Here is a 21131-nt window from a genome sequence, read left to right as displayed (position 1 = left end):
CTATGTTAATACATGTGACAATAATAAATCAAATCAAGGAGAAAATATATAATCGATGAAAAGGCACATTATAGCGAGTTATTAACAGAGATGGTTGAATATGTTAAATTGGCATATGTCACAGACAAATTTTCAGACATAAGTAGTTGCTAGCTTTGTGGAGGAGACAGCTCATCTTGTGATAGCAGATCTCCATGTAAAGTTAGAAAATCACAGCAACAATTGCTTATGATCAGATAATCTGCAGCATTCTAAATCTCAAATGATCCAAAAGCAAACCTGCAGAACCTGTTTTCAATCAAACAGGGGCAGATTTCTCACTTTTCATAATGGCCAGTGGGCCCTGGAATCATTAATTAATTTTTTTTTAAAATCTCTTAAAGGAAAAAAAGGCATTAATGCCTCCTATTAATTACAGGGAGAAAAGTATAACATATGTAGAAAAGTCAGAATAAACTGATGTAAAGAATTTCAATTTTAAATAGTGTTTAATTTAGTTGCACAAGGTTATTGCAGCTATAAAGAACTACACTTTCACGAGTACTTGCTAGTTTGAGAACTGTTATTTCTTTATCGAAAAGGCCTGGAAGATCAGAATTGCCCCATGCTGGTCAGCAATCACAAAGACTGTGTGAATAAATGCACCAGCAACATATCAACATATCAACATATGATCTAATAAGAATTGAAATAGGAGCAAAGTGGTTTGGGAGTAAATACACAAATCATAGAAACCCTACAGTGCAGAAAGAGGCCATTTGACCCATCGAGTCTGCACCGACCACAATCCCACCCAGGCCCTACCCCCATATCCCTACATATTTACCCGCTAACCCCTCTAACCTACGCATCTCAGGACACTAAGGGGCAATTTTAGCACAGCCAATCAACCTAACCCGCACATCTTTGGACTGTGGGAGGAAACCGGAGCACCCGGAGGAAACCCACGCAGGCACGAGGAGAATGTGCAAACTCCACACAGACAGTGACCCAAGCCAGGAATCGAACCCAGGTCCCTGGAGCTGTGAAGCAGCACTGCTAACCACTGTGCTACTGTGCCGCCCCATTGCAAGTTAAACAAGCCATGAGAAATGCATGAACATCTGGGATTCACTTCTAGGAGATTAGAATCGAGAAGCAGGGAAGTAATGTTAAAACTTGGTTAGACAACAGTTGGAAGGACTGTGAACAGTTCTGGTCCACATATTATAAAAAAGATATGGAGGCATTGGTAAAAGTGAAAAAAAAGATTTACAATAATAATTCCAGAATTGTGAGGTTCTACCATCAGGCTGGAGGAGAGATGATGCCTCCATTTACAATGGAGTTGGAAACTAGATGCCGTAACTATAAAACGGCCACTAATAAAATCCCATAAGGAATTCAAGAGAAATGTCTTTACTTGGAAAGTGGATAGAATGTGGAATTTGCATAGATACTTCCAGGGAATCTGGATAAGCACAAAGGGGAAAGGGATAGAAAGATATGGAGACAAAATTTGATGAAGGAGGGTTGAGAAGTCTCAAGTGGAGCATAAACTGACCAGACAGACCAACTGATCATTTTCAGCGCAGTGAATTCAATGTGATTCGCAGCATAACTTCATACCTCCACCTTCAGTTTACTTTACTGAAGTTTCAAACCATATTCAGATCAAAATAAAAGCCGCCAGTCTGTTCATGTTAGGGCATGATGTGGAGATGCCGCTTGGAGCCGGCAGTTTAAGCATGGTTTTCAATACTATCCCTGACTCACAGGCCAAGTTTTCCTCATCCTGTCCAAGTTCATACATTTCGCCAAACATAAAGCTTTATATTTTTACAGGGAAGTTTCAACTTCAGCACAAGAGAATGTGTCTATTTAAGTCTGATTACATGTGCAAAACTCATCTAAAAGGGTAATCACTTACTTTTTAATCAACATGTTAGTATCCATCATGTGAGAATAAACCAGTGATGAAACCCTCTGACGAACAAGCTGGTCTTTTTCCCAATAAAGTTGTTTTCAATTATTCTTCCTATTTGCACATTTCAAAAGGAATTGAATGACTCCCTCCTTCATAACATTTTAAATTATTTATACATGGAAGTTATGCACTTTTTTATTTGTTCATGGGATGTGGGCGTCGCTGGCTGGACTAGCATTTATTGCCCATCCCTGAGGGCATTTGAGAGTCAACCACATTGCAGTGGCTCTGGAGTCACATGTAGGCCAGACCAGGTAAGGACGGCAGATTTCCTTCCCTAAAGGACATTAGTGAACCAGATGGGTTTTTAAAAAAATGACAATCAACAACGTTTTAATGGTCATCACTAGACTTTTCATTCCAGATTTTAGTGAATTCAAATTTCACCATTTGCTGTGATGGGAATCAAACCCGGGTCCCCACAGCATTACTCTGGGTCTCTGGATTACAAATCCAGCGATGATACCGCTACGCTACTGCCTCCCCAAACAAACAAATAAATGTCCAACACCAACTTTCAGGGTACATTTTTAGAATATCTTGTTAATAGTGTAACTTAAAAAACATTTTATAAATACATTTTCAGACAATCTGCTTGTCACACAAGGAGAAGAATCTCGGCCTCAATTAACACTCACTCTAAAGCTACTCTCAGATGGCGATTTATAGTTCAAAGCTGAATTGGTAGGGAAACCACCAAAAATAAGGGGCAATATTACTGGACTGGTTACCCAAGAGGCCCAGGCTAATAATCTGGGAAAGCAGGTTCAAACCCCACAGCAGCTGATGGAATTTAAATTCAATTAATAAAAGATTTGGAATTAAACGCTCATCTTAATCACGTTGACCACGGAACCACTGTCGATGTCGTGAAAACTAATCTGGTTCACTGATGTCCTTCAGGGAAGGAAATATGCCATCCTTCGCTGGGTTGGTTACACGTGACTCCAAACCCACAGCAATGTGGTTGAATGCCCTCAGAAATGGCCTAGCAAGCCACTCAATATCAACTTAGGCACCAAAAATTACAAGGGCAAAACAAGTCCTTTTAAACCTACTAAGTTCTCATTACTAACATCGAGGGACTGGTCAAATTTGGGAGAGTTGTCTCACAGACTAGTCAAACTCAACATCCTCACAGAATCATAACTTATAGACAATGCCCCCGATACCATCCTGTCCTACCACCAGACAGACCTACTAGAGATGCCAGTACAGTGGCATATAGTCAGGGATACCAGAAGGACATGCCTACAGCCCAGTCAATCTACCCTGTGAGCCTCACTTGGACTTACATATCTTATTTACTACCTTGCCCCTTTGAATTGCTTGGAGCTGGAGGTTTTAAAGGACAATTTCTCGTGGATGAATTCCAAAATAGACCCTAATGACCAACAAATTAACAATTTAGGATATCTGCACATTAACAAAGAAGGATTGGCACCAAACTCCTTCCTCCTGTTTTAACTGAGCAAGAGAGATGGGAAGTGCCAATGTCAGTGATGACACTGTACAACATGGTGAGGATGATAGAAACATGATAGAATTGGGAAAAGCACTGAACTTAGGAGGTATGAAGGTCAGTAGACCAAAGAGCCAATTTATGGATTGTCAGTTTGAACCTAGGTAGGAGGATCAGAGTTAAGATGTAAAGGTTATGGGTAAAGACCTGGAAAAAGTGAGTAAAGTACCTTAGTTAATGGCATGAGAAGGTGGAAGTGTGGAAATTAAGCAACGGCTTAGCTCTGGCTGGTATAACTGAAAGAAGTGCAGTGGTGTGACAAGTATCACAAACTGAAAAGGAAGAACCTGCAAGACCGGCTTTGTTACATGTTGCAGAAGCTCAGGCAACATCTGAGGGGAATGATGCCTTGCTGAGATAGATGTGTGGAGTACAGGAATCATCAGGGGATCAGTGAAGATTGTAGGAGCATCCAAGAAAGTAGCTGAGAAGACACTGAAATTGCATGGTCATCTGTTACGGAGAGAGGAAATGTGGTGAGGCGAGTGATGGAGATGGAAATGAGACTACCAGGAAGAGGAGGAGGAAGATCTGAGGCCAAATTGAAAGATACAATGGCGAGAGACTTAAATGCAACAGGATTGGAGCGGGAATGGATGACTGACAGGAGACAGGGAAGAATGGTCAACCAGCACGTGGTGACCCTAAGAAAAACGGAAGAAACCGAAAGAAGACAGATCTAAATTGGGGCTCCATGATAAAAACACAAAGTCATGAAGATAAAAGGCTTGTTGTTCTTCCAAGTTTAAAAGGAGAGTCTTACAGCGAAGGTACTTACTGGACCATTCGAAAAATATAAATTCAAGGCAACATTAACTCCATCAAGTCATTGATATTATACCATATTTATTCAGCTCTCTTGATTAAGAATACAACTGTCTTACTTTCTTGTCTTGAAAGAGTGGAAAGCCTCAGTATGAGAACAGCATCCAGGATGTGCTACTAACTACTTGACATTAAATGTTTAATCAGTTATAGCACGAACAAAAATGCCCAGTTACCTTGCCACTGAACCAGGTGGTCCTGGAACATTCCTGTACTCAACAGATACTCATAAGGTCAACCCCAAGCTATAAATGACAGATGAAATTATGATGGTAACAAAGCTAATATAGAAAAATCATTTTGAATTAAATACTTGAAAAGCAGAACCAGAGCAACAGTGAGTGGAGGCAGCCAGATTCAATGTCCAGGTGCAACGTGTGGAAAAAGGGATAGGAGAACCAAGGAATGTAAAAATAAAGCAAATTTTAATCTACAATCAATCACATTTAAATGGAAAATGTGCTAGAACAGTATGCCAGAAACTTGGAAAAATACAGTAATGGTTACAATCCACAATACTGAATAAAATTTCATTGGAAAATCATTTACAAAGAAAAGAAAGCAATAAAATTGAGAGTATAAGTAAACATGGCTAACTGGAACAGCACTCTCAAAGTTGTGATTACTTATAAGTTGCTGAAACTTTGATGCTTGCCGGTGATCCAAACTTTTAAATGTTATAGCCTCACAAAATATTCCGCATTTATTCTCCACCTACTTTATAGAATGCAGTACCTAAGCAAAACACATTCTATTCCTTTTCAGTAAAGCTGTACCTCCTGTCCAGATTACATATTTATTCTCTTGTTAAAAGTCCAGTTGGAGGCAAGCAGCCAAAACTAAAACTCAGTAACTGTCACAGTGGCTGCTAAGGTTAATAAAAACCAACAGTGCTAATGTGACACAAACGTACAGAGGAAAGCTTGACAATGACAAACCAGAATTCCACATGTATTTCTTTCTTTCAAATCAAAGCTAGTACACATTTACAAAAAATAATCTAAAGGCTAACAGGTTGGAAATCAATGAGGAACCACCAATGCTTTAGTTTTACAGGGCATTGGCCAGATTCCATCTGGAGTACTGCGTTTAGTTCTGGGCACCATCAGAAATTATTGGGAAACCATGAGGAAAGATGTCTTTACACTGCAAGTAGTCAGGATCTGGCACGCACTGCCCAAGGTGGAGGCAAATTCAATGGTGACCATCAAAAGAAAATTAGATCATTATCTGAAGAGGAAAATGTGCAGCGTGCATGGGTAAAAGGAGGGGAGGTGACAAGAGGGGAGGTTACCATTAACCAAAAACTCAACTGGACTCACCACATAAACACAGTGGCTACAACAGCAGGTCAAAAGCTAGGAATAATGCTGCGAGTAACTCGCCTCCTGACTCCCCAAAGCCTATCCAACATCTACAAAGCACAAGTCAGGAGTGTGATGGAATACTCCCCACTTGCCTGGATGGGTGTAGTTCCAACAACACTCAAGAAGCTTTACACCATCCAGGACAAAGCAGCCGGTTTGATTGGCACCACATCTACAAAAATTCAATCCCTCCACCACTCAGTTGCAGCAGTGTGTACTATCTACAAGATGCACTGCAGCAACTCACCAAAGATCTTTGGACAGCACCTTCCAAACCCATGGCCACTTCCATCTAGGACAAGGACAGCAGATAAATGGGAACACCACCACCTGCAAGTTCCATCCTGACTTGGAAATATATCGCCGTTCCTTCGCAGTCGCTGGGTCAAAATCCTGGAATTCCCTCCCTAACGGCATTGTGGGTCAACCCACAGAACATGGACTGCAGCGATTCAAGAAGGCAGCTCACCACCACCTTCTCAAGGGCAACGAGGGATGGGCAATAAATGGCCAGTCAGCAACGTCCATGTCCAACGAATGAATAAAAAGGAGAGCTCTCTTGCAGAGAGCGAGCACATCACAATGGGTTAAATAACCTCCTTCTGTGTCGTAACCATCCTACCTCATGGTTCCAAACCATACCTCAGGAAGGATATACTGATCTTGGCAGGGTTCAAAAGGTTAAATTAGGAAGACAAATTGCATTCCCTTGAGTTTAGAAAATTGATGAGCTGGTTTGATTAAGCTATTTAGATGATAAAAATGGATCAGAAAGATACAGAGAAGCAATTTTCTCGTGGGGAATCCAGAACAAGGGTGGCACAACCATAAAATTGGAGCAAGCCCTTTCATTAGCGGAATCAGAAAGCATTTGGTCACACGAAGAGCTGTTGAAAGGTGGAATTCTCTTCCCAAAAATAATATAGGTGCTAGCTAGATCACTTGAAATTTTCAAGACTGAGATGCACAGATTTTTGCAAGGTAACATGATCAGGGAATATGGATCAAAGGCAGTGTGATGATACTGTGCCTTTACAAATTTATTTTATATCATGTTTCTGCTGAAGGTTGTATTTATACTTCAACTCTGTTTAACGATGTCAAATTGTCGACAAGCAGCAGCCCACCTGCTGATACTGCAGAAGGTTAATTGCTCCTAATTATTGGAGCGTTTGTTTTATTCTGGGCTAATGTTATGTTAGGGTTGTTCCCTGGGGTTTGATTAGGTTGATTCACAAGAAAATCAGGAGTAGGTGGAGCTAGACTTACAGAGCGAGAAAAACAGGCAATTGCAATTGCAGCTCTTTTCCTCTTCTCCCTCTCTCTCTGAAGATTGAAGTCTGGAACCTGCCAGAAAATAGGTATCTTTCTCGAGAGATCTGCAAAAAGACAAGAGGTGTTTCCTACCTCTCTCTCTGGAATTCGGCTGTGTGAAGGCAAGTTTTTCCTTTGGAGACTGCTATCTGAGAGTTAAAGATGGGTGTCTCTCTGTATCTCTGTCCAGAGGGGTGAAAAGGCTGGAGTACTGGGAATACATGCAAGCCTGCATGTCTTGTTAACTGATTCTGAAGAGGAGTTTATGTCTGTGGGGATATTGCGTAAATTTGAACTAACAAAAAATAGCTAGCAGTTAAGAATCATACCTTATCATGTTTAAGTATTTCAAATGGTAAAAGTTATGCTAATTCTTTTTGATATATTTTAACTGTATTGTTAAATAAAGTTTGTTTTAATAAAAGCTTCTTAGTGGGTTAATAGAATCACACCTGGAGTGAAACACCTTATGCTCTGTTAGAGGACTTCAGAATACTCTGGGATTTAAAACACTAATAAAGACTATTAGAAGAGAGTGGATTATCTTAGGGTAAGAATCACAGACTGCCTTATATATTTTAGATGTACTGTCTGCATAGAAACACATATAACCAAAGTTAGAGAATTTAAACATGTATTTCTGAAAAATGTTACAGCTTGGCTAATGGCACAGAATTCTAAGGCATCATGGGAAAATAATCCAGTAAAGTGTATTTATAACAATACACTCATAGCATAGCTCTTAGTGGCGTGGATTTTAGACAGTCCTTATGAATAGAAAATTCATAAGACAAGGGCAAAGCTAGCGAACTCAGACAGCCTAATGGATCGACAAAGCGTTCAACCAGATGAGAGAGTCTGGAACTGATAGCAGGTGAACATGGGAAAGGCAGTCAGAAATCACTCATAATCTCTGTTCCCATGCTGTCAGAGAATAAATTTAATTGGCCATGGTATATGACATTTACTAATAATGACTGACCTTTACTAATAATGATTGGTTCATTTCCGAATGGGATGAGCCAGTGGGTATTAAAATGTCTTTTGGAAGTTGTATAATTGTATTGCCACTGTGATGTAACTTCAGAGAAGCCCAATCCTTCTCTCCAAGTGTACATTGGTAAATAAAGAACGTCTTTCAACAGGATATTATAATCACGAGTCTTTGTATTAGCTAAAGTTATGTTCAATAACTCTGGAAAAAAAAACATGCTCACACTAATACCAAAATCAAAAATAGTTAAGACTCTCAGTTAACTTCATAATATATCTTGGGGTTTCTGAACTGGTCCCTAACAACAGATAAATGGAGTTGAGATACAGATAATGCATGATCTGATTAAATATCAGAATAGGTTCAAGAGGCTGACAAGCCGATGATCCATATTGCAGTGGTTGTAAAATGAACCCATGATTTTAGTGACCAAGTAACTAAAAGTTACTTTTATAGTTTAATGTTAAGTGTTCTTGAAACCCTCTCCCTTGTATCCTTCACCCTCACCTCCAATAATAAAGGCAAGAAGCTCATGGACTTTGCACTTAAGAACAATACCATCTGATCAGCTGGTTATGTTAGATTCCTCCTTTCCACAAACCAATTGGGCCATATCTCCTCTAAAGCTTCCCTGCCCTAAGCCCTGAACTCTCATCCTTCTCTAGATTCTCTCCTATCTCCCATGTCATCTTTGAGCTCATCTTGTCCACGAGACCCACCTCTGCTACCTCAACCCCATTTCTAATACGCCTTTCATCACCCAAATTCCCTCCTGGTCTCCACGTTAGCTGGGATTGTAAACAGTTTTCTTGTTTTCAAGATTCAATTCCTCTCTCCTCTAAATCTGCCATCTCTGTCCGTGTCTTCAAAATAAAATATCCTTGACACCCACTGGCCAGAACTTACATCTCCAACCTCCTTTTCATCTCTCAATGTGTTGAATGTGTCATTCACTCACAAATGCACTCTCATCTTTCCTAAACTCTGATGCACCATTGATTATGCAAAGACTCGTTGCGAAATAACAGGCTTTTATTAACGAAAGAACTGGAGCACACCCGAACCGATAGCTAATCCGAACTGAGGCAAAAGGGGCGGAGAGCAGTCGCCTTTATACCCAGAGAAGGGCGGAATCCGGATTGAGGCAGCAGGGGCATGTCCAGGCATATCACCTAAACAGACAATACTACAGTGGTTCACCACATTCACCCCCTGTTCAAAAAAAGTTTGGCGGGGGCGAGGTGGTGGAACGACAGTCAGAGTTACAAGTTCAGTCTCTCTGGGGGCTTGATCTGCCGCTGCGACCGCCGCAGTGTCGGCCGTGGTGCCGGTTCAGGAGGCCACGGTGATGAGGCAGACGCCAGTCCATAATCGGTGAAGCCGTCCGTAGCGCCTTCAGACTGCCGGGTGTGTGGAGGCTGCTCCTGGGGCTCAGGCGTGCCGTACACGGGGGCTAGATGAGCGTCCTGTGACCCTGGTGCATCATGGGCAACGTTGGGAGCTGGGGGTGAGGGGCCGTGGGACGTAGTACCTGCGGGTGCCAGATGGAGGCCGTGTCCTCCCGCCCGTCGTGATACGCCACATAGGCGTATTGGGGGTTGGCGTGGAGGAGTTGGACCATTTCGACCAGGAGGTCCGATTTATGGGTCCGCACGTGCTTCCGGAGCAGGACAGGGCCTGGGGACGTCAGCCACGACGGTAGTGAGGTCCCCGAGGAGGACTTCCTGGGGAAAACAAACATTCGTTCATGAGGGGTGGCATTGGTAGCCGTGCACAGTAGTGACCTAATTGAGTGTAGCGCATCAGGGAGGACCTCTTGCCAGCGGGAAACTGGAAGACCTTTAGACCGGAGAGCTAATAAAACGCCCTTCCAGACTGTCGCGTTCTCCCTCTCCACCTGTCCGTTCCCCCTGGGGTTGAGGCTGGTGGTCCTACTCGAGGCTATACCTTTGGAGAGCAGGTATTGGCACAGCTCATCACTCATAAAAGAGGAACCCCGGTCGCTATGAATATAGCTAGGGAAACCGAACAGGGTGAAGGGGCTGTGCAGGGCCCTGACGACCGTGGCCGAGGTCATATCCGGGCAGGGAATAGCAAAGGGGAACCGCAAATACTCATCGATGACGTTGAGGAAGTATATGTTGCAGTCAGAGGAGGGGAGGGGACCTTTGAAGTCAACGCTCAGGCATTCGAAAGGGCGGGTGGCTTTGATGAGGTGCGCTCTGTCCGGCCGGTAGAAGTGGGGCTTGCACTCCGCGCAGACTTGGCAGTGCCTGATTTCCTCGATGGAATAGGGCAGGTTCCGGGCCTTGATGAAGTGGAAGAACCTGGTCAGAGGTCGTCGTGGAGAGTCTGTAATCGGTCTAGGTTCGCGTTGGCACAGGTCCCCCAGGACAGGGCGTCTGGGGGCTCATTGAGCTTCCCAGGCCGATATAAAATGTCGTGATTGTAGGTGGAGAGCTCGATCCTCCACCTCAAAATCTTATCATTCTTGATTTTGCCCCACTGCGTGTTACTGAACATAAAGGCAACGGACCATTGGTCCGTGAGCAGGGTGAACCGTTTGCCAGCTAAGTAGTGGCGCCAGTGCCGTACAGCCTCCACGATGGCTTGTGCCTCTTTTTCGACAGAGTGTCGAATTTCAGGGCCCTGGAGGGTGCGCGAGAAGGCCACAGGTCTGCCCGCCTGGTTAAGAGTGGCGGCTAGGGCAAAGTCAGGCGCATCGCTCTCCACCTGGAACGGGATGGATTCGTCTACAGCGTGCATCGTGGCCATCGCGATATCCGCTTTGATGCAGTCAAAGGCCAGCCGAGCCTCCGCCGCCAGGGGAATAGATGTGGATTTGATGAGCGGACGGGCTTTGTCCGCATAATTGGGGACCCACTGGGCGTAGTACGAGAAGAAGCCCAGGCATCTCCTCAGTGCTTTGAGGGTGGTGGGGAAGGGAAGTTCCAGGAGGGGACGCATGCGGTCGGGATCGGGGCCGATGACCCCGTTCTCCACAACACAACCAAGGATGGCGAGGCGTCGCGTGTGGAATACGCACTTCGCCTTATTATAGGTCAGAATGAGGAGTGCCGCGGTGTGGAGGAATTTTTGGAGGTTGGCGCCGTGGTCCTGCTGATCATGGCCGCAGATGGTGACGTTATCCAGGTACGGGAAGGTGGCCCGCAGCCCGTTCTGGTCCATCATTTGGTCCATCTCACGCTGGAAAACCGAGACCCCGTTGGTGACGTCGAAGGGGACCCGAAGGAAGTGATAGAGACAGCCATCCGCCTCGAAGGCGGTGTATTGGCGGCCTTCCGGGCAGATAGTGAGCTGGTGGTATGCAGACTTCAAGTCAATGGTGGAGAACACCCGATATTGTGCAATCTGATTGACCATGTCAGAGGTGCAGGGAAGGGGATACGCGCCCAGCTGCGTGTATCGGTTAATGGTCTGACTGTAGTCGATGACCATGCGAAGTTTCTCCCCAGTCCTAACAACCATCACTTGGGCTCTCCAGGGGCTGGTACTGGCCTCAATGATCCCCTCCCCAGGAGGTGTCGCACCTCAGACTTAATAAACGCTCTATCTCCAGCGCTGTACCGTCTGCTTTTGGTGGCAATGGGCTTGCAGTCGGGGGTGAGGTGTTCAAAGAGCGAGGGAGGGGCGACTTTAAGGGTCGAGAGACCACAGCTGGTGCGCGGTGGCTGGTCTAATAGCTGCGTATTGCAGACGGAGATTGGGGGAAAAGGCCCATTATATACCATGGTGGGCGGGCAGGTAAGTGGAACTGATTCGCCTCAGATCAGCCATGATCTTATTGAATGGTGGGGCAGGCTCGAGGGGCTAGATGGCCTACTCCTGCTCCTATTTCTTATGTTCTTATGTGACGCTCCCAAGGTGACACATGAAATCTAGCCCCAGTAGTACGGCAGCGCAGAGTTGTGGCAGCACAAGGAGCCTGCACTTCTCGTACACCGTGCCCCATACAGTCAGAGTTGCCACACAGTAGCCGAGGACATTCACCGACTGGGACGTCGAAGCCATGGAGATTGATTGCTGCATTGGCAGTACTGGCAGTGCGTAGCGACTCACTGTGTTAGGGTGGATAAAACTCTCCGTACTCCCACTGTGCAATAAGCAGTTAGTAGAATGACCGTTTACCTTGATGTCCATCATGGACCAGGCAAGTTGGTGAGGCCTGGATTGGTCCAACGCGACCGAGGCCACCGTCGGATTAGGCGAGGAGCCACATGCGGTGGACGGTTCCCAAAATGGCGGCCCGCATGCGGCTGACATCATCCAAGATGGCGGCCCCCGTGGGTCGCACGCGGCCGATGGTGTCGAAGACTGTGCCTCCCGCGGATCGCACGCGGCGCTGCTGGGCCTGGAAGCCGATTTTGCCCTGCAGACTTTCAAGTAATGGCCCTTCTTACCACAGCCAGAACAGATCGCGTCTTTCGCCGGGCAGTGTCGTCGTGGGTGCTTCTCCAGGCCGCAGAAGTAGCACCTCGGGCCTCCGGAGACTGCCGCAGTGGTCAGTTCGGTGTCGGGATGGGGCATAGCATAGGTTTGCGGCCCTCCCGGGTACAGAGATGGCGGCGGTCGCGGTGTCCACGGTGCGCCCTCGTGGTCGGGGGTGTAGGCCTTGAGATTCCGAAAAGCCACCTCCAGCGAGCCGGCAAGCGCCACAGTCTTCTGCAGGTCCAGCCCACCTTGTTCCAGCAGACGCTGCCGGATATAGGTCGACCTGATGCCCACGACAAAGGCATCTCTGATCAGGTCGTCGGTGTTTTGGGCGGCTGAAACGGCCTTGCAGCTGCAGGCTCTGCCGAGTGCACGCAGTTCGCGCAGGAATTGTTCAGTCGATTCCCCCGGCTGCTGTCTGCGAGTGGCCAGCAGATGTCTGGCGTAGACCTCATTCGGCTGCCGGTTGTACTGGCCCTTTAGGAGATTGATTGCCTCCTGGTAAGTTTCCGCGTCTCGGATTATCGCAAAGACGTGAGCGCGGATGTGGAGCACGTGTAGTTTGTCGATGTCGGTTACGACTACGGCAGGGGAGGAGGCGGCGATGAAGGTCTCGAAGCAGCGCAGCCAGTGATCAAAACAGTTTGAGGTCCCAACAGCCTGGGGGTCCAAGTCAGGTTTATCAGGTTTTAAGAGTTGCTCCATCCCAAAAACTTGCGTAAATAAAATTGATGCACCATTGATTATCATTGTTGCGAAATAACAGGCTTTTATTTACGCAAGAATTGGAGCACACCCGAACCGATAGCTAATCCGAACTGAGGCAAAAGGGGCGGAGAGCAGTCGCCTTTATACCCAGAGAAGGGCGGAGTCCCGGATTGAGGCAGCAGGGGCGTGTCCAGCCATATCACACAAACAGACAATACTACAGTGGTTCACCACAGACTCCATATTGGATTTCCACCTCAGCCACAGTACTGAAACAGCTCTTATCAAGTCACAATAATATCTGCGCTTATCTGGTTCTGATCTCTTGAGCACCTGATTTCAATCACACCACCATTGATGGCTAAACCTTCAGTTGTCAAGGCCCCAAGATCTCAAACCTATCACCAAGCTCTACAGAGCAGCCGTGGTCCCGACCCTCCTGTATGCATCAGAAACATGGACAACATACAGCAAATCACCAAAATTCTCTCTGCAAAATCCTACAATTGGCAGGATAGGCTCATCAACAAGAGCATTCTCTTCCAGACCATTATCCCCAGTATCCCAAGCAGTGGTCACCCTCAACTGGCCACACTGACCGTACACATGATACAAGACTCCCTAAACAAGTGCTCTACCGAGCTTTGCAATGGCAAGCAATTACTGGGAGGGCATAACATTTAAGAAAAACTTGGACGGGTTCATGGATGAGAGGGGTGTGGAGGGATATGGTCCAAGTGGAGGTCAGTGGGACTAGGCAAAAAATGGTTCGGCACAGACAAGAAGGGCCAAAAGGCCTGTTTCTGAGCTGTAATTTTCTATGGTTCTATGGACACTCTGAAAGCGTACCTGTGCAGCACGGTGGCACAGTGGTTAGCACTGCTGCCGCGCAGTGCCAGGGACCTGGACTCAATTCCCAGCTTGGGTCACTATCAATGCGGAATCTGCATGTTCTCCCCGTGTCTGCATGGGTCTCCTCCGGCTGCTCCGGTTTTCTCCCACAGTCCAAAAGATGTGCTGGTTAGGTGCATTGGCCGTGCTAAATTCTCCCTCAGTGTACCTGAACAGGCACCAGAGTGCGGCAAATAGGGGAATTTTCACAATAATTTCATTGCAGTGTTACTGTAAGCCTACGTGTGACGCTAATAAATAAACTTTAAGCATGAAATAAATGCAACATCCCCACTGACACATGGGAAGTGCTTGCCTTAGAACGCACAAACTGGAGACGCGTTCACAAAGGCGCTAACAATCTCAAGCGTCACTGAGTGGGGCATTTGGAGACCAAACACAAACAACAGAAAGAACACGCAGAATCAGTGTCCCATCCACCTGCCTCAACAAACACCAACTTCCTCACCTGGGACAGAGTCTGCAGCTCCAGGATTGGACGATTCAGCCAAAACAGAACCCCCCCACCTCACCCGGAGTGGAAGCAAGTCATCCTCGACCCTGAGCGACTGCCAATGAAGATTATTCTTTGACCAAGCTTCAGATTCGTGGGGCAGCACAGTGGCACAGTGCTTAGCACTGCTGCCTCACAGCGCCAGGGACCCGAATTCAATTCTGGCTTTGGGTCACTGTCTGTGTGGAGTTTGCACATTCTCCCCATGTCTGCATGGGTTTCCTCCGGGTGCTCCGATTTCCTCCCACAGTCCAAAAATGTACAGGTTAGGTTGATTGGTTATGCTAAAATTACCTAGTGTCAGGGGGACTAGTTAGGGTAAATAAGTGGCGTTATGGGAATAGGGCCTGGATGGGCTTGTGGTCGATGCAGACTCAGTGGGCCGAATGGACTCCTCCTGCACTGCAGGAATTCTATGATTCTAGATGACCTGAAGTAGCTCAGTGCCTTGTCTTATTTTATAATGCATCTGTGACATGCAATGGTACATGTTAACGGCGCTATGCAAATTTAAATTGTAGTTTGCTTAAAGCCTCCCTTGCAGTTTGCATTGCAAGCCTGCAGTTGTAAATTACTGCTCAGTAACAGCTCAACACCTACCATTGGCCTGAATATTGAAGCCTGGGACTAACTTGTATTTTGTAAGCTTCTTGACTTATCTGCTCTAAAAGTTAGATTCTTCGTTAAATGCTATATCCTGGTACAATGTTTATAAATCTGGTCAAGTGGTATAGTGTTTTTGAAATATTTTTCAGCAAGCTTTCTACTGGCTTTTTAAACCAGCATTCAAAGAAGTCCAAAGATGTACGGGTTAGGTTGATTGGCTATGCTAAAATTGCTCTTAGTGTCCTGGGATGCGTAGGTTAGAGGGATTAGTGGGTAAATATGTAGGGATATGGGGGTAGGGCCTGGGTGGGATTGTGGTCGGTGCAGACTCCATGGGCCGAATGGCCTTTCTGTGCTGTAGGGTTTCTAAGATTCTCTTCTAAGATTTGTTTGCTGAAGAAGATTGGGTCTCACAGAGTTGGGGGTAGGGTGTTAGCGTGGATTGTGGATTGGCTATCCGACAGGAAGCAGAGAGTCGGAATAAATGGATGTTTTTCTGGTTGGCGGATGGTAACTAGTGGCGTGCCGCAGGGATCGGTACTGGGGCCTCAACTATTTACCATTTATATAGACGATCTGGAGGAGGGGACTGAGTGTAGGGTAACAAAGTTTGCAGACGACACAAAGATAAGTGGAAAAGTGAATCGTGTGGAGGGCGTAGAAGGTCTGCAGAGAGATTTGGACAGGCTGAGTGAGTGGGCGAGGATCTGGCAGATGGAGTATAACGTTAACAAATGCGAGGTTATTCACTTTGGAAGAAATAATAGCAAATTGGATTATTATATAAATGGAAAGAAATTACAACATGCTGCTGTGCAGAGGGACCTGAGGATCCTTGTGCATGAGACGCAAAAACCCAGTCTGCAGGTGCAACAGGTGATCGAGAAGGCAAATGGGATGTTGGCCTATATCGCAAGGGGGATAGAATATAAAAGCAGAGGTGTCTTGCTGCATCTGTACAGGGCATTGGTGAGGCCGCAGCTGGAATACTGTGTGCAGTATTGGTCCCCTTATTTGCGGAAGGATATATTGGCCTTGGAGGGAGTGCAGAGAAGGTTCACCAGGTTGATACCAGAGATGAGGGGTGTTGATTATGAGAGACTGAGCAGATTGGGTTTGTATTCATTGGAATTTAGAAGGCTGAGGGGGGATCTTATAAGATTATCTATAAGATAATGAAGGGGCTGGATAGGGTAGAGGTGGAGAGATTCTTTCCACTTAGAAAGGAAACTAGAACTAGAGGGCACAGCCTCAAAATAAAGGGGGGTCAGTTTAGGACAGAGTTGAGGAGGAACTTCTCTCAGAGGGTGGTGAATCTCTGGAATTCTCTGCCCACTGAAGTGGTGGAGGCTACCTCGTTGAATATGTTTAAATCACGGATAGATGGATTCCTGATCGGTAAGGGAATTAGGGGTTATAGGGATCAGGCGGGTAAGTGGAACTGATCCACTTCAGATCAGCCATGATCTTATTGAATGGCGGGGCAGGCTCGAGGGGCTGGATGGCCTACTCCTGCTCCTATTTCTTATGTTCTTATTTTTTTTTCTTATGTTTTACTAATGAAAAATACACTGGGTCTCAGTCCCAGACTATTGATTACAAATCCTACGCATTTATACCTACCTCCCTCTCTAGCCTTGCCACACCATGCTTTTGCAAGATATTTCATTTGATTCACTTTGAGAAAGTAGAATATAGATAAAGCGTTAACTCAGGAAATATGGTTTAGCATGACTTGTCAGGGGTTAGAGAGAATAGTATGACTCAAATAAAATGAAGGCATACAAAGAATGGAATGCTCTAGGAAAAAGGCTAAAACCACATAAGTGATTTAATTATGGGTATAATTGTATTCCGGTAAAGATCTATTGGGTAAACAAGGTAGGAAATCCATTGTATTGAGGAATGTGATTAGATCTGTACAGAATTGAATATACTTCGTCTGATCTGTATAAAAGACGGTTGTAACAGAACAACTTTGAGCAGGTCCTTCTGATTACTCCCAATGGCCATTGTAAGTGCAAAATAAAATAATATTGTGTAGATTTGCTGCAATGCAGGTTGTTCTTTAACAACTTAAAGCACTCTTTCCCCCTGATTCTGGTCTATTTTGCAGCCCCTCACCATGCTCCTAAACTCTGATATCAACTTCCTGCACTCTTCCAGATCTCTCAACTCCAGAAGTCTCATCATAATCTTCACTCACCTCCCATAGCCCATCTGATTTAAATCCCAGCTTGTTAAAACTCCATGACCAAAATGTACTTTCTCTGCATTATTAATTTATGAGAAAGTGTTTATGGACAACGTTAACGCAGGTCACACAGAGCTAAGATTAATGGCTTTATCTTTCCACTTTAAACTCGCATATCTTCAAACTCAGTCATGCTTTCTAATCGTGCAGCATTTACTATACGCCTATTCAACAAATGTTCCCAGACATTTCTTTACATTAAAGCCAATATGTAGCAAATGGCTAATGGCCTTTGAAGATCAGATGAGATTTTTAAAAATTTGCATCCATTTAAATCTCATCCTCCTCCTCACAATGTCAAACAAAAGTTAACATGAAATGCATCACATACAAAAGTGCTTTTCAGCAATTTTGCTGAGTACTGTAATTAGAATAATGTAATCAGTCTGTGCTAATCTGCACATATTGGTCTCTGGTGAATCAAATAAAATATCCAGCATAAAAAGGACAGATAAGCCCCATGGTTTGTTCTGACTTGCTAAGTACATGAAGGTAGCACTTTTTTGCCAATTTAAACATATATGTCGTTTGTATATTTTACTCAAACTGAAGGAAACAAGGTAGTCAGCTAAAAATCGACTGAATCATTCCCCTCCCCCACTCATCAGTTCCTAATACATTTGGTCTGAAATTGTCTTCTTGATATTTAGTTTTTGTACTCGCACCCGACTGAAATCCGTAGTTTTTAACCAACTGCAGAACCAAAGGTGAACTATCACAACCACCTTGCCCATTCTCAATTACTGAGACTGGCAATTTGCTTTAGAAAAATTACCTTTTTAAATGTTATCAACACTCCTTAGACAGCACTTTCCAAATCCATTACCATCTAGAAGGACAAGGCTGGCAAAGACATGGGACCAACACCTGGACGTTCCTCTCCAAGTCACTCACCATCCTGACTTGGAAATATATCACTCGTTGCTTCATTGTCACTTGGTCAAAATCCTCAAACTTTCTTCCTAACAACACTGCACCAATACCACATGGAGTGCTGCAGTTCAAGGCGGCAGCTCATCACCACCTTCTCAACAGCAATTAGGATGGGCAATAAATGCAGGCCTTGCAACACCTACATCCCAAGACTAAATGAAAAACTACTTGCTCTTAAAACAAACAGTTCAATTTGTAAATATGATTTGCAATCCACAACACTTAATAATCCCCAAATGTTAAAATCAATGGATAATTAGCAGTGAGACATGTGTTAAACTGTTGTCAGAACCACAGAACAAAATGTGATTTTATTTATATCATAAAATTTTACCTTTAATCAGTTCAGATCTTGAATAATTTATGCAGGAAAAAATGTTGATATTGCAACTTTACTGCAAATAAAGCTTTACAGGACAGAGGCAGACTCATTCACTGATTTTTATTTTACATTTTCAAATTCTAGCAGGGCAAGAAACTGCTAAGCAAGTCTGAGCAAGATACCAGAAAATTAAAGCAGAGGGTGAAGAATGGAAAAATGCAAGTCTGTGATGCGTGAAATAGGTCCAACTTGCAATATTTTGGAATCAAGATTCAAAAAGGTGGACCAACACCACGACAAGGACAATTATTTTAGTCCCAAACGAACAACCACCTCAACCAAATGACGAGTGAATGAATGTGCATGGGGGAGGGAGGGTGGTTGGGGGATCTGAAAGTCCTAACAATCAAATAAGTGATGATAAAATGCAGCAGGCTCCTGATTTCCACGGTGATTGGGTGGGATTAAAGGCCAGAAGAGTGCGGAAAAATTACACATTCATGTTCATCCAAGTCTGAAGCAAGGAAATGGTTAAAAGTTTGGAGACCCACCCCCCGCCACCATCACCCCCACTAACCAAGGTGCAGGCTGCACCCTCCATACATTCACCTCCCCCACCCACTGTATGGGCAGCAAGGAGGGGGTAATGTCTGGGTGCACTGCACTGCACACAGCCCTCCCGCCTCGGTCAAACACTAGCAGGGCTGATTGTGCAGCCAGAAGGCCCCAGAGGAAGCCGAGGGGAAGAGGGGAGGGAGACATCTTGGAGGCTTCCACCCAGCAGCGCAGCAGCGGCGGCGGCGGCACGGCGCCGGGAGTGGCGGACTAAAATAAAGCCTGCGCTAGGCCGGGAGCAGCCCGCTGTTGTGCATTCGGAGGGGGGTGAGGGGAGAAGGCGGCAGCGGCTCTTCCCCCCCCGGCCTGTGTGGCCCTGCTGTCTCTCCCCCCGCTGCCTCTCTCCCCGGGCCGCCAGCTGCTGCAACGCCGACTGGGAAAAAAATTTTTACTAACCTTTTTTTTCCAACAATTCCTCCGTGCGACCGCCATGCACCAGGGCTGTGGCGGGAATCTCCGCCCCGGAACAGGCATCGGCGAATACCAGGCGCGTCGTGGCAATGCCACGGAGCATGGATATTCAGGCTCCGGGGTGCGCCCTTCTTCTCCGCCCCTCCCCCCTGTCGAACACGCATGAGGCGACCGTTGCCAGCCGGCCGCCGCGAGGCCATATTCAGGGTCCGGGGCCGCCGCCCCACACGCGGGGCCGTAACGCCCCGAAACAGCACTTCGCCAATGCCGCGGGTACTGCGCCGACGCCGTAGACTGGGCATATTCAGGCTCCTGGGCACCCCGCACCGGCACCAGGCCTGAGAGGCTGGATGTTCTCCGCCCCTGAATCTGCATTAGTAAATCAACAGCGCGCCTGTGAGGATTGTTTACTCCTGAAGAAGCGTTAAACATTTGAATGGAATGCGCGATTGGGGTAGGATCAATGTGTTTGCAGAATGGTGATGTGCAGTTAAATATTGATATAAAGACAATAGAGCCCCGTTAAAGTTTATTTCTTAGTGTCACAAGTAGGCTTACATTAACACTGCAATGAAGTTACTGTGAAAATCCCCTAGTCGCCACACTCCGGCGCCTGTTCGGGTACACTGAGGCACGGTGGCACAGTGGTTGGCACTGCTGCCTCACAGCACCAGGGATCCAGGTTCAATTCCCGGCTTGGGTCATAGAAACCCTCCAGTTCAGAAAGAGGCCATTGGGCCCATCGAGTCTGCGCCGACCACAATCCCACCCAGGCCCTACCCCCATATCCCTACATATTCTACCCGCTAATCCCGCTAACCTACGCCTCTCAGGACACTAAGGAGCAATTTTAACACGGCCAATCAACCTAACCCGCACATCTTTAGACGGGGTGACTGTCCGTTGTCCCCGTGTCTGCGTGAGTTTCTTCCGGGTGCGCCGGTTTCCTCCCACAGTCCGAAAGACGTGCTGGTTAGGGGTGTATTGGCCGTGCTAAATTCTCCCTCGGTGTACCCGAGCAGGTGCCCCAGAGTGGGGGATTTTCACAGTAACTTCATTGCAAGTAAGCCTCCTCGTGACTAATAAATAAAGCTGAGGGAGAATTTAGTATTGCCAATGCAGCTAACCAATACATCTTTCGGACTGTGGGAAGAAAATGCTCAATATCGGTGGTTCAGCAGAGTGAAAGTTTCTTGACTGGGCTCCTCCTCAGTTTCAAATACTAAAGGGCACAAGAGACACTGGAAATTGGCTGGAATTTCACTGATGACAATTCATTAAAAGGTTCATTTTTCCTTATAAGCACTCCCCATTAAAAAAAAGAAAAAAGGGACTTGGCATTTTAATAGCATTTTTCACAACTCAGCTCCTCCTATCATGTTTTGCAGCTAATGTAATCCTTGTGAAGTGTAGTCACCATTGTCGGAAAAATAGTGT

The 21131-nt window shown here is 45.8% G+C and overlaps 2 protein-coding genes across 8 annotated transcripts in view; both read right to left on the bottom strand.

Moving 5' to 3' along the window:
• The window catches only part of LOC144479189 (zinc finger protein 76-like), a 75078-nt gene extending 55327 nt beyond the window's left edge, over positions 1-19751 (bottom strand). For 4 of the 7 annotated variants that reach the window (XM_078197802.1, XM_078197807.1, XM_078197805.1 and 1 more), the window contains exon 1: positions 19680-19751. The gene's annotated coding sequence lies outside the window, so the exon portion shown is untranslated. Of the gene's footprint in view, positions 1-1909; positions 2024-7087; positions 7264-19679 lie in introns of those variants that run through there. The other 3 variants (XM_078197803.1, XM_078197804.1, XM_078197808.1) reach the window with 3 other exon arrangements.
• On the bottom strand, positions 9005-13147 carry LOC144479190 (uncharacterized). Its single transcript, XM_078197809.1, has 2 exons — positions 12138-13147; positions 9005-9712 (listed from the first exon to the last, which is right to left on the bottom strand). The coding sequence occupies exons 1-2, from the start codon at positions 13143-13145 to the stop codon at positions 9629-9631; spliced, it is 1092 nt and encodes a 363-aa protein (XP_078053935.1). The 5' UTR covers positions 13146-13147; the 3' UTR covers positions 9005-9628.
• Positions 19752-21131: the final 1380 nt, after the last annotated feature.

The sequence above is a fragment of the Mustelus asterias genome, chromosome 25 (genome assembly GCF_964213995.1).
Source record: "Mustelus asterias chromosome 25, sMusAst1.hap1.1, whole genome shotgun sequence".
In the NCBI taxonomy this organism is placed as follows: Eukaryota; Metazoa; Chordata; class Chondrichthyes; order Carcharhiniformes; family Triakidae; genus Mustelus; species Mustelus asterias.
The sequence above is the reverse complement of the archived record's forward strand: the minus strand, read 5'-3'. Positions and strand labels throughout refer to the sequence as shown.